At 37.6% G+C, this 16,082-nt stretch overlaps 1 protein-coding gene across 3 annotated transcripts in view; it reads left to right on the top strand.

Annotated features, from left to right (window-relative positions):
- LOC105467191 (folliculin interacting protein 1) overlaps nucleotides 1–16,082 on the top strand; it is a 158,939-nt gene that overhangs the window by 53,984 nt on the left and 88,873 nt on the right. For 2 of the 3 annotated variants that reach the window (XM_011716665.3, XM_011716668.3), the window contains exon 2: nucleotides 7,237–7,363. In XM_011716665.3, coding sequence (XP_011714967.1) covers nucleotides 7,237–7,363 — 127 coding nt within the window. Of the gene's footprint in view, nucleotides 1–7,236; nucleotides 7,364–9,945; nucleotides 10,096–16,082 lie in introns of those variants that run through there. The other variant, XM_011716666.3, reaches the window with a different exon arrangement.

The following is a 16,082-nucleotide window of genomic DNA, read 5'->3' on the forward strand; positions in this document are numbered from 1 at the left end:
TTTTTTTGTTGTGCAAACATCACAGAGTGTAACACACACCTAGATGGATGGTATAGTTGGCTACACACCTAGGCTGTATGGTAATAGCCTTTTGCTCTTAGGCTACAAACTTGTACAGCATATTGCTGTGCTGAACACTGTAAACAGTTGTAACAAAATGGTAAGTATTTGTGTATCTAAACATATCCAAACATAGAAAAGGTACAGCAAAAATATGGTTTAAAAGATAAAAAGTCAGTCGGGCACAGTGGCTCACACCTGTAATCCCAGCACTTTTGGAGGTTGAGGCAGGCGGATCACCTGAGGTCAGGAGTTTGAGACCAGCCTGACCAACATGGTGGAACCACATGTCTACTAAAAATATAAAAATTAGCCAGGCGTGATGGCATGATGGCACACGCCTGTAAACCTGGCTACTGGGGAGGCTGAGGCAGGAGATTCACTTGAACCCAGGAAGCGGAAGTTGTAGTGAGGCGAAATTGCACCACTGCACTCCAGCCTGGGCGACAGACTGAGACTGCATCTCCAAAAAAAAAAAAAGATAAAAAGTGGTACACCTATTTAGGGCACTTAGCGTGAATGGATCTTGTGAGACTGGAAGTTACTGGGTGAATCAGTGAGTGAGTAGTCAGTGACTGTGAAAAACCTAGGACATTATTGTACACTACTGTAGATTTTATAAATAAGCACTGTATACTTAGACTACATTAAATTTATTAAAAAATGTTTTTCTTCAATAATAAAATTAACCTTAGCTTATTGTAACTTTTTTACTTATAAACTTCATAATTTTAAAATCTTTTGAACTGTTGAACTGTTGTGTAGTAACACTTTGCTTAAGACACACATTGTACAGCTGTACAAACATATTTTCTTTCTTTATGTCCTTACTCTATAAGCTTTTTTCAGTTAAAAATTTTTAAGCTTTTTGTTAATAACTGAGACACAAACACACCATTAATCTAGGCCTACATAGAGTCAGGATTATCAGTATCACTATCTTCCATCTCCACATCTTGTCCCACTGTAAGGTCTTTAGAGGCAGTAATACACATGGAGCTGTCAGCTCTTATGCTAATAATGCCCTTTTCTGGAATACCTCTTGGATGATTTGCCTGAGGCTGTTTCACCGTTAATTTTTTTGTAAGTAGGAGTACACTTTAAAATAATGACAAAAAGTGTAGTAAATTCATAAACCAGTAACATAGTCTTTTTTTTTTTTCAGTCTGCTGCCCAGGCTGGAGTGCAGTGGCACAGTCTTGGCTCACTGCAACCTCTGCTTCCTGGGTTCAAGCGATTCTCCTGCCTCAGCCTCCCGAGTAGCTGGGACTACAGGTGCATGCCACCATGCCTGGCTAATTTTTTTTCTTTTTGTACTTTTTAGTAGAGACGGGATTTCACCATGTTAGCCAGGATGGTCTCCATCTCCTGACTTTATAATCTGCCCGCCTCGGCCTCCCAAAGTGCTGGGGTTACAGGCGTGAGCCACTGCACCCAGCCAACGTAGTCTTTTGTTATCAAGTATTGTGTATTTACATAATTGTATCTATAATACCTTCATATGACTGGCAGTGCAATAGGTTTGTTTACATGAGCATCACCACAAAACAATATTTTGTGCTACCATGTGATGACAGCTACAGTGTTACTAGGCAATGGGAGTTTTTGAACTGCATTATAATCTTATGAGACCACCATCGTATATATAGTTTGTTGTTGACCAGAACGTATGACTGTATTTTATTTCCCAACAACCGCTATTATCTTTTTTACTCTCTACTATCCCCACGTCTTACCACCTTTCCCTTACTTCCATTCACCTGCTTGACAAGGAAAATGGATCTCTTAGCTATGGATTCCTTCCGCACCTTACCTTCATATCTACAAATCTTTGTGCACCCATGTACATCTTTATCTCCCTTCTTTCCATCCTAGTGTGAGAGTTATTTTCTTTGAGCTAATCCTTTCACTTGTGCTCTATATCCTGTTCTTTACTTCCTCAGAGGCGTTGTGTTTCTCCTTGACCTCAGATTCTGTCATCAACATACATGTAAACCTGTTCATGCCATGGTATTTCTTTTTCTTTTCTAAAATATTCTTTTTCATTGGTTTCCATGAGACCCCTTTCCCTATTTTCATCCTTTGTCAGTCTGTTCCTTTACAGTTTCCTTTGCATAGTGTGAAAGCACAATTTAGTAGAAACAGTTGAGTGTGATGCAAGTCATTGTGGTTTAAGGAGGAGTCTCTGCTTTAGCCTGGATGTCTAGGTAGGTCTTTATCATTTACTACCACACAGACATTTGCTGATTAGACAGAAGAAAACTAGAATTATATTTTCTGTCAAGAATTTGGGATGAAGATGTTTTATGTTGCCAGTTATACATAGTTTCACATACGTTGACAGAGTTAGGGTTAAGGCTCTCTTAAGGAAGTGAAGAATTGTGCCTGGTGGACAACCCACACAATGGCCAAAAATATTCACAAACTGTACCTCTGACAAAAGTCTAATATACACAATCTATAAGGAATTTAAACAATTTAACAAGCAAAAACAACCCCTATAAAAAGTGAGCAAAGCTATGAACAGACACTTCTCAAAAGAAGACATCCAAGCTGCCAAAAAAACATGAAAAAATGCTCATCATCACTAATCATCAGAGAAAGACAAATCAAAACCACAATGAGATACCATCTCACACCAGTCAGATTGGCTGTTATTAAAAAGTCAAAAAATAACAGGTGCTGGTGAGGCTGTGGGGCAAAGGGAATGCTTATACACCATTGATGGGAATGTAAAGTAGTTTAGCCACTGTGGAAAGCAGTTTGAGGATTTGTCAAGCAACTTTGAAAGAGAACTACCATTTGACTCTGCGATCTCATTACTGAGTATATAAAAGAAAACAAGTTTACCAAAAAGACACATGCACTTGTATGTTCATTGCAGCATTGTTCACAATAGCAAAGGCATGGAATCAACCTAGGGTCCCATCAGTGGTGGATTGGATAAAGAAAATGTGGTACATATGTACTATGGAATACTATGCACAATTGCTTCAAAGAGAATAAAATACCTAGGAATCCAACTTACAAGGGATATGAAGGACCTCTTCAAGGAGAACTACAAACCGCTGCTCAATGAAATAAAAGAGGACACGCACAAATGGAAGAACATTCCATGCTCATGGATAGGAAGAATCAATATAGTGAAAATGGCCATACTGCCCAAGGTAATTTATAGATTCAGTGCCATCCCCATTAAGCTACCAATGACTTTCTTCACAGAATTGGAAAAAACTAAAGTTCATATGGAACCAAAAAAGAGCCCTGATTGCCAAGACAATCCTAAGCCAAAAGAGCAAAGCTGGAGGCATCACGCTACCTGACTTCAAACTATACTACAAGGCTACATTAACCAAAACAGCATGGTACTGGTACCAAAACAGAGATATACACCAATGGAACAGAACAGAGCCCTCAGAAATAATACCACACATCTGCAACCATCTGATCTTTGACACATCTGACAAAAACAAGAAATGGGGAAAGGATTTCCTATTTAATAAATGGTGCTGGGAAAACTGTCTACCCTTAAGTACAAAGCTGAAACTGGATTTCTTCCTTACACCTTATACAAAAACTAATTCAAGATGGATTAGAGACTTAAATGTTAGACCCAAAACCATAAAAACCCTAGCAGAAAAGCTAGGCAATACCATTCAGGACATAGGCATGGGCAAGGACTTCATGCCTAAAACACCAAAAGCAATGGCAACAAAAGCCACAATTGACAGATGGGATCTAATTAAACTAAAGAGCTTCTGCACAGCAAAAGAAACTACCATCAGAGTGAACAGGCAGCCTACAGAATGGGAGAAATTTTTGCAATCTGCTCATCTGACAAAGGGCTAGGATCCAGAACTACAAAGAACTCAAACAAATTTACAAGAAAAAACGAACCCCATCAAAAAGTGGGCAAAGGATATGAACAGACGCTTCTCAAAAGAAGACATTTATGCAGCCAACAGACACATGAAAAAATGCTCATCGTCACTCACCATCAGAGAAATGCAAATCAAAACCACAATGAGATACCATCTCACGGGAGTTAGAATGGCGATCATTAAAAAGTCAGGAAACAACAGGTGCTGGAGAGAATGTGGAGAAATAGGAACACTTTTACACTGTTGGTGGGACTGTAAACTAGTTCAACCATTGTGGAAGACTGTGGCAATTCCTCAAGGATCTAGAACTAGAAATACCATTTGACCTGGTGATCCCATTACTGGGTGTATACCCAAAGGAGTATAAATCATGCTGCTATAAAGACACATGCACACGTATGTTTATTGTGGCACTATTCACAATAGCAAAGACTTGGAACCAACCCAAATGTCCATCAATCATAGACTGGATTAAGAAAATATGGCACATATACACCATGGAATACTATGCAACCGTAAAAAAGGATGAGTTCATGTCCTTTGTAGGGACGTGGATGCAGCTGGAAACCATCATTCTCAGCAAACTATCACAAGGACAGAAAACCAAACACCGCATGTTGTCACTCATAGGTGGGAATTGAACAACAAGAGCACTTGGACTCAGGAAGGGGAACATCACACACCAGGGCCTGTTGTGGGGTGGGGGGAGGGGAGAGGGATAGCATTAGGAGATATACCTAATGTAAATGACGAGTTAATGGATGCAGCACACCAACACGGCACATGTATACATATGTAACAAACCTGCACGTTGTGCTCATGTACCCTAGAACATAAAGTATAAAAACAATTAAATATAAAAGACAAAAAACTGATTCATATTTTAGTTCCCCTGTTAAAAAGGTAAACCCTAAAGGAGCAGTTTCACTCATACAGAGACCCTTGTGAAATTTTACTATTTACTGTCCTAACTTATTGTTTGTTCCAAGTTAATTAGATAACTGGTCTAACTAGTCTATATCTTAATCAGTAAATGTCTGTATTCATTTTCAAGGCTTATATCTAGTTAGCATAATCATTTTCTTATTTTACAAAATGCCTTAGAACATAAAATCAGGTATTTTTCTCAAAAATTGACTAAATGATATTTTGTTCCTTCGTTATTCATCTGAATAGTTATAAATGCAAGAGAATATAGTGACCCATTTCATTGTCTTAAACTTTTTTCGTATTTTGTGGTTTTACTCTTTCTTCCTACTACAGTAATTGACTAAATAATATTTTATTAAGTAAATTGACTCAACAATTGACTAAAAAAAAAGAGAAAATGTGGTACATATGTACTATGGAGTGCTACACAGCCATAAAAAAGAATGAAATCCTGTCCTTTGCAGCAACACGGAGGCAGCTGGAGGCCGTTATCCTGAGTCAATTAATGCAGGAACAGAAAATCAAATAGCACATGTTCTCAGTTATAAGTGGGAGCTAAACAGTGGATACTCCTGGACATAAGGATGGCAACAATAGATACTGAGGACTAGTAGAGCAAGGCAGGAGGGAGAAGGGCAAGAGTTGAAAAACGTAATGGTTGGGTTCTGTGCTCACTCTCTGGGTGACAGCATCAATTGTACCCCAAACCTCAGCATCATGAGATATATGGATGTAACTCCCTGAGTATGAAAGTTGAAATTATGAAAAATGAATATCCTGTTGTAACTAATAAGAAACAGCTCCTGGCATGTCAGTTCTCCCATTTCTTAGCAGCTGTCCTGTGATTTGTATTGTGTTCAGTTCACCGGATATTTGTCATTTGGTTTGTTTTCTCTTTCCCTTCTTCCCTACCTCATCCACCCCATTAATCTTTTAAATTGTGGAATGTAATGGATATATAAAAGTACATAAAACAAATGTGATGTACTGTTTAAATACATACTGTAAAGATCCATGTCAGCACTATCTGGTCAAAGCAGAACGTTGTCATTGCCCCAGTTCACCTGTTATGTCCCTTTTCTGGTCACACTTTTCCCTCCACCTTACTCCTAGAAGTAATTACTCTCCAAACTCTGGAGGTCGTTACTTACTTTGTTTTCTTTATATTTTAAAAACTAAGTATGCACCCCTAGACAAACATTGCCCGTTTTTAACCTCTGTATATATAAGTAGAAAAATACAGTAGCTATCTGTGTGTGTGTGGGAGTCGTCGTCTGACTTCTTTTGCTTGTGGTCTATCCATTTTTGCCTATAGCTGAAATTCATTCATTGTGATAAATTTTTCTGGAGTGGAATTGCTGGTATCAACTTCATTTTTACTGGGATTCGTTTGTGTGTATATATGTATACACACACGTATATAATAAAGTATACACACACATGCAGATATATATACACACACAAAAAAACATTTTTATATATATAGACTTTTTCAAAAACTTTTCTAAAGAGATTGTACCAATTTATTTATTTTTATTTTTATTTTTTGAGACAGGGTCTCATTCTGTCACCCAGGGTGGAGTACAGTGGCATGATCACAGCTTGCTGTAGCCCCAACCTTCCAGGCTCAAGCGATCCTCCCACTGCAGCCTCTTAAGTAGCTAGGACTACAGATGCATGCTGCCATGCCCGGCTAATTTTTTTAACTTTTTGTAGAGATGGGGTCTCACTATGTTGTCCAGGTTAGTCTTGAACTCCTGGGCTCAAGTGATCCTCCTACCTTGGACTCCCAAAGTCCTGGGATTACAGGTGTGAGCCACTGCACCGAGGAGTTGTGCCAGTTTATATTCATACCAACAGCATATGAGAATTTTCACTATACTTGATTGCTTTCTACTTTTTTGTTTGTTTGTTTTTTGTCTTGTGAGTCCTTTGCTATTATTTAAACGAAAGCCATTTCATTTTTCACATTTCCATATTGGAGAAATAGTAACAAAACTACTTAAAAATATGGGTTAACCTTATTATGTCATCTTGGTCCATCACATGAAATCAGTACTTATTTTCATTATGTTAAATATACTTATGTATATTTATTAAGTTAATGCTTTTAAAAATGATATGGGATAACTATACATATACTAAGTGATAGTTACTACTATTATTTTAAAATAAAAATAATTTTGTTTTGCCTTTATTTTTACTTTAAAGTTTTCAGCCATGAACTGGTGATATTTTATATAAAGATCTATATATTATTTAACAATAAGATAATTTTGGGCTTTTATTATATAGGTTTATTTCTAAGAATGTATATGGAATATTTATTAATGTAACTCTAATGGATCTTTACTTTTCTTTCAAGTTGGCCTTTACCAGAGTTTGATCCAAGCCAGATTCGACTGATTGTATATCAAGACTGTGAAAGACGAGGGAGAAATGTTTTGTTTGACTCCAGTGTTAAGAGAAAAAATGAGGACATATCAGTATCGGTGAGCATCATTATTGATTTGGTTGACTTTTAATGTTGAATATTTTGATAATTCCAGTATTATCAAACTGGATAATTGGGACTGAGACAGAAGAAAATAACTGGATGTTGGGGCTGAGGGAGAAGGAAATGTTTGGTGAATCTAACATTTTAGTTTGAATAGCTGAGGAGTGGTTTGATGCTTAAGAGTCACAGAATTGGAGATGGTCAAGCAGACAGTTGAAATCCAAGGCTAACTACAAATGTGATAAGCATGTCTTATTTGTATTTAGATTGCTAACAACAGCTCAGCAGAACTTGGCTGAGGCTGATTTTTTTTAAATTATCTCGATTATTTTTGATTACTTTTTTGGCAAGCATTTATTGAATTTTTTTTTTTTTTTGTATTTGATAGTATCCTATTGAATTTCAACATATGACCTCTCCTTTACTCTTAATTTTGATTAATGCTATTCATTGTGTGTTTGTGCAGCTTTTTCTTTTTTATGTTAAACAGCCCTGTAAGAATTGACTGATGCTGTTTTTTGAACTCTCCTTGCATACCTTTTCTGGGATGATGCTTCATTTAGTCTCATTAATTTCTCTCCTGCTGATGTATTCCTTCTTCCCTCTCAGCTTTTCTCTTTGCTTGGAAACATTCACAAAGCCTCTTTACTCAACACTAACAAAATATTTTTTACTTTTTCCTTCAGGTTTGTGTTTGTCTAGTTCAGGCTACTATAACAAAGTACTGTAGACTGGGTGCCTTAAACAAGAAACTTTTGTTTCTCCTAGCGTATTTGGGTTTTTTGTGAGGCCTCTCTTCTGGGTTGCAGACTGCTGACTTCTCACTTTACCCTTACATGGTGGAAAGAAGGCAAGAGAACTCTTCACAGTCCTTTTTATAAGGGCACCAACCCCATTCATGAGGACTTCATTCTTATGACCTAATCACCTCCTAAAGTTCCCACCTCCCTAATATCATATGTTGGGTTAGGACGCCATATGAATTTTGAGGAGACACAAGCATTCAGTCCATAACAGTGTCCTCTCTCTTTTCCCATCCCTGGCCTCTTTGTCCCTCTCAGTCATCTTTCTTGGTGTCTATTAGTGTCTCTCATTTTCCCTTTGTCTATCACTCAGGCTCTCTAGAGTGTCTCTTCTCAGTCTCTCTATCTGTTGGTCTCTCCTTAGTCTTCTCTGTCTCTTGGTGTCTCAGTAGTAATATATTGACTCTCTTCTCAAACTATCCAGTTATTACTCAACTTTCTGAAATTTGCCTATAAGTCTACTCTTCTTTTTATTATCAAAGTTTTCTAGAAATTTATCAGTGTCTAGAAATCAAACATTGTTGACTACTTCCGGTCTCATTTATTTTATTATGCCTTTATCCTGTATACTATCTCCCTTAGTTGAAAATTTATCCTCCTTCAGGGTTTATTTTATGACAACTTTATGAATCCTTTCTGATTTTCTCTAGGTAAATTTATTTTCTCCTCCATCAGAATTCTCATAGTTCGTTACTCACATTCATAGCCTTCTATATAATAGCTGTATTTGTATGTGTATTTGTTACTAGACTGGGAAAAAAAAATCTTAAAATAAAAAATTGTCCTGTTACTCACCTTTATTTCCTACACTGCACACTGCCTTACATGTGGTAAGTACTTAGGACATATTTTGATCAGTTGTAATTACTGTTAGGAAGTTTATTTTCAAAATCCTGTAAATACTTCCTGAAGATTTTATGTCTTCCTTTTGAACACTACTGTACATATTGAAATACTCATTGTTTGTCCTGGGTTCTATATATGGAAAGAAGGACATTGTGTTGTAAATTTTTTTAAACTTTCTACATTATAATTTGGGTTCATACATAATAATGACGTTATGTTTAAGCATTAGCAGTTTGCTGGATGAAAGTAAATTATTCAGCTTTGCTGTATTTGTACAATATTCTATTTTGCTATGGTAAATGTTGAAGTTACTTCTCATGTTCTTCTTTCTTAGTTTTAAAAAACTTTCCTTAGTTTAAAACAATTTACAAGAGAGAATAAGGACTACAAATAGTATTTTGACCATTCAGTATACCAAAGCTTTTTATTTTTTTGAGACAGGGATTTTTGTTGTTGTTGTTGTTGTTGTTTGTTTTCTTGAGACAGGGTCTTGCTCTGTTGCCCAGGCTGGAGTGCAGTGGTAGTCTCAGCTCACTGCAACCTCTGCCTCCCAGGCTCAAGCAATTCTCATGCCTCAGCCTTGCGAGTAGCTGAGATTACAGGTGTGCACACCACGCCTGGGTAATTTTTATATTTTTAGTAGAAATGGGGTTTCGCCATGTTGGCCAGACTGGTCTCGAACTTCTAGGCTCAAGCTCTCTGCCTGCTTTGGCCTCATAAAGTGCTGGGATTACCAGCGTGAGCCACCTTGCCCGGCCTATTTACCAAAACTTTTACTGAAAACATTCTTTTTAAAAAAATGAGAATATGATGTCACCATGAGTTATAAACAGAAAGTCAAGCTTTAGAATGTGAAGCTTACAAAATTGTTTTACTCTGTTCCCTTTATCAAAAAAGAAATTAAAACATTTTCTCATTTGGAAACAGCGTCCGTCTGTCCTGCTATGTTGCCCAGCCTGGACTTGAATTCCTGGGATCAAACAGTCCTCCCTCTTCAGGCTGCTTGGGACAGTTTGTTATCAGCCTGAATCTGAATTTTAAGATTATTTTTGAAAAAGTGTCATTCGAAAGTTGCCAGGTAGGAGTAGAAGATAGTAATATTTGGGCCCACCCAATGTGTTTGAGTGTATTTAGTTAAATCAAAATCCTATTGATTGTTTACTTTGAAGCTATTTCAGCATTAAAAAATAGTCACTGTAAAAATACTTATTGAAGTCCTTTTAAATGTGTAAGACACATGGCAGTTTTCCTTGTAAAGATTATAGATTATCATAACTCACTTTTAGTACCTTTTATCTGGAGTGGGAGAGAAGATAATATTTCACAGTGGAATATTGATCCATTTCTGCTTTTGGTTGAACCAAAGAATTGTCAATGAAGACTATAACAGCAGTTTATGAACATAAGCAGATCATTTTTGTATTTCCATGCAACACAGACATTGTGTATGTAGAGTATATTTAATGGGTTTTGGGAGAAAATTAGGAAGCTATGTATTTTATTTCATTTTAAATTCTATACAAAGTGAACTACATAAATGCTTTGATTATGTTTCAGAAACCAGAGTACTTTGCATGCTCAAATAGTGTCTTATGTAAGTTGAAATAAAATTGTTAATCAAGTGTATAGCTTTCTCACAACTCGTTTTTTCAGATCTATTATATTTTATGAAAAATGACTGTTGAACTATAAAACCCAATTAAAGTGAATATGTGTAGTGATCTTAAAGAAGTGTTACTGGAAAGGGGTCCGGATCCAGACCCCAAAAGAGAGTTCTTGGATCTTGAGCAAGAAATAATTCAGGGCAAGTCTGTAAAGTGAAAGCGAGTTTATTAAGAAAGTAAAGGAATAAAGAATGGCAACTCCATAGGCAGACCAGCCCTGAGGCCTGCTGATGGTGGATTTTTATGGTTATTTCTTGATTGTGTGCTAAACAAGGGGTGAATTATTCGTGCCTCCCATCTTTTACACCATATAGGGTAATTTACTGACATTTCCAGTGGCATTTGTAAACTGTCATGGCACTGGTGGGAGTGTAGTAGTAAGGACGACCAGAGGTCACTCTTGTCGCCATCTTGGTTTTGGTGCATTTTAGCCAGCTTCTTTACTGCAGCCTTTTTCATCATCAAGGTCTTTGTGACCTATATCTTGTGCCAACCTCCTATCTCCTCCTGTGACTTAGAATGCTTTAACCATCTGGGAATGCAGCCCAGTTGGTCTGAGCCTCATTTTACCCAACACCTATTCAAGATGGAGTTGCTCTGGTTGAAACACTTCTGACAGAAGAACCTTCCCATGTTAGAAAAAAATATTGAGATGTGGTTTCGATATGAGCACTAACATAGCCAAATGGATCCATTGTGATTTTATCACGCTATTTTCCTTATCCTAGACATTGTTTTTATGTCAGCAACAGTGCAATGCTATTTCATGAGTTCCCAGTGAGGTTATATGACCATTCACATGTATCAGCTTTCACTGATTGTAAACAAGAATAAAGTTGTACATCAGTAAATTCAGGCAACTTTGGAAAGGTGAATATAGATTTTAAGATATGGGAAACACTCTGAAGTATCATACGGTGCTAATTGAATAGTTGAGTCTTATTTATGATATCAAATTTGCACATAGTATTTGGTTAGATAATTGGATTTAAGTTAATATACAGAAATCAGTAAGCTCAATATATGCAAATAGCTTCCAGTTTGAACACATAAAAGTGAAACATTCATTTAAAATAGCTATAATGACAAAGTTGCCTATGCGTAAACTTAACAAAATCTGTAAGTTTAGAACTTTAAAAGTCTTCTTAGGCTGGGCATGGTGCCTCACGCCTGTAATCCCAGCACTTTGGGAGGCCGAGGCAGGCAGATCACGAGGTCAGGAGATTGAGACCATCCTGGCTAACACGGCGAAACCCTGTCTCTACTAAAAATACAAAAAATTAGCCGGGCGTGTTGGCAGACGCCTCTAGTCCCAGCTACTCAGGAGGCTGAGGCAGGAGAATGGCGTGAAACTGGGAGGCGGAGCTTGTAGTGAGCCAAGATCGCGCCGCTGCACTCCAGCCTGGGCGACAGAGCGAGACTGCATCTCAAAAAAAAAAATTCTTCTTAAGGGACGTAAAGCATACCTTCACAAATGGAAAGACAAAACATATTCTGTGGCAGTAGTCAATGTTATAAAGTTGTCCAAAGTGCTTTGTAAAATAATGCTATCACAGAAACAGTGTTATCCTTATTTTTGTGTTTGGGGTGGGGGTAGTGTCTGGAACTAAATAGTGGATTCTAAAGTTCAGATGGAAAAAAATTAGCAATGATTGGTTGGAAAACTCTGAAAAAGAAGGGCAGTGAGGATGAGCCAGTCCTATCACATTTGAAAATATACTTCACAGTCTCAGTATTTAAGACAGTGTGTTATTGACACATAAATAGGCAATAGACTAATGGAACAAAATGGAGGATCAGAAATACATCCAAATACATGCAGGAATTTTGGTATATGATTAAGACATCTTCTTAAATGGTGTTGAGACAATTAGCCATGTGGAAGAAAGATTAATTGGACTCACATTATTACTACTTACTATTATTATTTTAGAGATGGGGTCTTGCTGTTTTATCCAGGCTGGCCTCAAAGTCTTGGGCTCAAGTATGAGTCACTGTGCCCAGCCTTAATTTAGATTCATATCTTACAGTGTACATCAGGATGAAACCAAGTATATCAAACATTTAAATATAAAAATATAGAACTATAACATTACAAAAGAAAAAATGAGGGAGTTCTTCTATATCTGTGCAGTGGAAAAGGTATTCTAGGCTGGGTGTAGTGACTCACGCCTGTAAACCCAGCACTTTGGGAGACCAAGATGGGTGAATCACTTGAGGCCAGGTGTTTGAGACCAGTCTGGCCAACATAGGAAGACCCCGTCTCTACAAAAAACATAAAAATTAGCTGGGTGTGGTGCTGAGTGTCTGTAGTCCCAGCTACTGGGAGACTGAGGCAGAAGAATTGCTTGAGTCCAGGAAGTGGAGGTTGCAATGAGTCAGGATCACACTACTGCACTCTAGCCTAAGTGACAAAGCAAGACCCTCTCCCTGGCCTGCTAAAAAAAAAAAAAAAAAAAAAGGCCAGATGCAGTGGCTTATGCCTGTAATGGCAGCACTTTGGGAGGCTGAAAGGCTGAATCACATGAGGTCAGGAGTTCAAGATCAGCTTGGCCAACATGGTGAAACCCCATCTTTGCTAAAAAAAAGGACAATAATTAGCCGGGTGTGGTGGCACACGCCTGTAGTTTCATCTACTAGGGAGGCCGAGACACAGTAATTGCTTGATCACAGGAGGCAGAGGCTACAGTGAGCCAAGATTGCAGTCATGCCACTGCACTCCAGCCTGGGCAACAGAGTGAGACTCTGTCTCAAGCAAAGATATTTCTAACTATGAGTTAAAATTCAGAAGCCATAAACTAAAAGATTGACAAATTTGACAGCCATTTTTTTTTTTAAACTTGCATGATAAAACAAACAAAACAACGCCATAAGGAAAGTTAAAAGACAAATGGCAACCTGGGAAAACACTTTGACAATATAAAATGCCAACTGTTAATATAAAGAGTTCCTAGAAATCAAGAACCACTCAGTAGATAATTGAGTGAAGGACAAGAGCAGAGCGTTGATATACAAATTGCTGTTACACGTTTAATAAAATCTTACATTTATAAGATCCTCTCCCTTATCCATAATAAAGAAAATGAAAATCAAAACTGTATTGAAGCTGGGCATGGTGACACATGCCTGTAGTCCCAGCTACTCAGGAGGCTGAGGTGGGAGGATCGCTTGAGCTCAGGAATTTGAGGCCAGCCTGGGCAATATAGTGAGAACTCATCTCTTAAAAATAACAGCAGAAAAACCTATACTGAGATTTCAGGTCTTTCCTTTTCTAATGACAAAAACTAATGCCTGATGATCTGAGGTGGAACAGTTTCATCCTGAAACCATACCCCCACTATGCTACCCCAGTCTGCAGAAAAATTGTCTTGCATGAAACTGGTGCCTGGTGCCAAAAAGGTTGGCAACCGCTGTTGAGCACTAGGGAATACAGGTGAATAAAAAAAGACATAGTTCTTTTCCTCATAGAACTAACAATCTGACAGCAGAAAGAAACATTTAACAGATAATTACACAAATATGTGTAATGAAATGTGTATTTCAAGTATGTCTAATAAAAGTAATGATAGCAGCAGCTAACTTACGTTAGCACTGACTGTAAAGAGTAAATTATGTAAAACAGAAGAGTACTATCATTATTCCAATTTACAGACGAAGAGGTTAAAGGATGACAATGTTTTAGTGAATTACCATGAAAGGACTTCATTTAGTCTAGGGAGATAAGAGAGTGAACTTTTAAGCTTACACTATGGGGGAAAAGTGCGTAAGAGTTAAGGTGAAAGAGGAAGCACTTGAGAGAGCTGGAAAGACATTCCAGGCTGAGGTAACCATGTATGTCCAATCTCTGAAACAAAAGGCAGTTTGCTAGAGGAAGAAAAGGGGCATACTTCTGTTCTAGGACTAAAGCATAAAAACATGCCTAAAAGTGTGTACAAAAGGATGCACATACACACACATACTATTCTCCCATCAGTTCCTCAGCTGTTTCTCTACTCCCTCCCATCTTGAAGTCGTGGCTTTTCTGAAACCAAACAGCAACAACTACAGTGGCGGATGGTCCTATAATGGGGGGACAAGGCGCAGTCAACAACAATCCCTCATGTAAGCACAGGACTTCTATAAGCAGGAATTGTAGGAAAAAGTGTTCAGTTTCATATTATTTACTTTGTTATCTCAGATAAGTGATGACAAACTTTAACCCACAAAAACAAATACCTTCAAATTATGCAAAAAAAGTTATAAATGTTACTGAAAAACACAACTGTCTTTCTATAACTAGGTTATAATTTGTATTAACTTTTTGAAACAATCACAAATAAGTTGCAAGTTCAATACAGAGAACTTTTGCTTTTCTGAATGGAATGAGAGTAAACTGCCTACTTGATAACCCATCAACGTTGAATATTTCAATGTGTATTTCCTAAAAACATGAACATTCTTCTACGTAACGACAATACAGCAAAAATTCAGGAAATCTTTGATATATTATAACCTCAGATCCCATTAAAACTTGACAAGTTGTCCACATAACATCCTGGAGAACAAAAGGATCCAGTTGAGAATCTTGCATTGCATTTATTTGTTATATCTCTTTAGAGAGAGATCCCTCGTGTGCACAATTCAGAATAGGATTCGAACTCCTATGAGGATCTAATGCTGAGGCTGATGTGACAGGAGGTGGAGTGCAGGCGGTAATGCTCACTTGCCCACTGCTCACCACCAGCCATGTGGCCTGGTTCCTAACAGGCCATGGACTGGTACTGGTCTGTAGCCACCCCCTGGCTTAGAACACATAGTACTTAAATACTTTTGTTGACTGATGAAATGGTGGTTTGTGATAGTGGATAAGTCAAGCCAACTGGGTTTAGATAACAGATTTACTAGCTCTTGTAACCTTGGTGAAGTTATTTAACCTGTTTGAGCGTCACGTTTCTCATCTGTAAAATAGGGTTAATAATATCTACTATGCTCAGTATTAGAGAAAATGTACATTAAGGCCTGGCATTTTGTTGGTGATCAATAAGTAATAAGGTTATTAAGATGTGGTGAAGGAGACCCATAGTAAAAATACCCATACTTTTATCAAGTGTTGAAACATACATGGAAATATCTAGTGAAGTCCCTGACTTCAATTATGTTAGCCCCTCATTTTAACTGTTTTCTAATAACAGTTATATCTAGGTTGAATGCAGTGGCTCACACCTGTAATCCCAGCACTTTGGGAAGCCAAGGTGAGAGGATTACTTTAGCCCAGGAGTTTGACACCAGCCTGGGCAACATGATGAGACCTTGTTTCTACAAAAAGTAAAATTAGCTGGATGTGGTGGCATACGCCTGTAGACCCAGCTCTGTGGGGATAGCTAGGATACTATAACTATTATGTATAATATGTATTATATAT

Source organism: Macaca nemestrina, chromosome 6, assembly GCF_043159975.1.
Source record: "Macaca nemestrina isolate mMacNem1 chromosome 6, mMacNem.hap1, whole genome shotgun sequence".
NCBI lineage: Eukaryota > Metazoa > Chordata > Mammalia > Primates > Cercopithecidae > Macaca > Macaca nemestrina.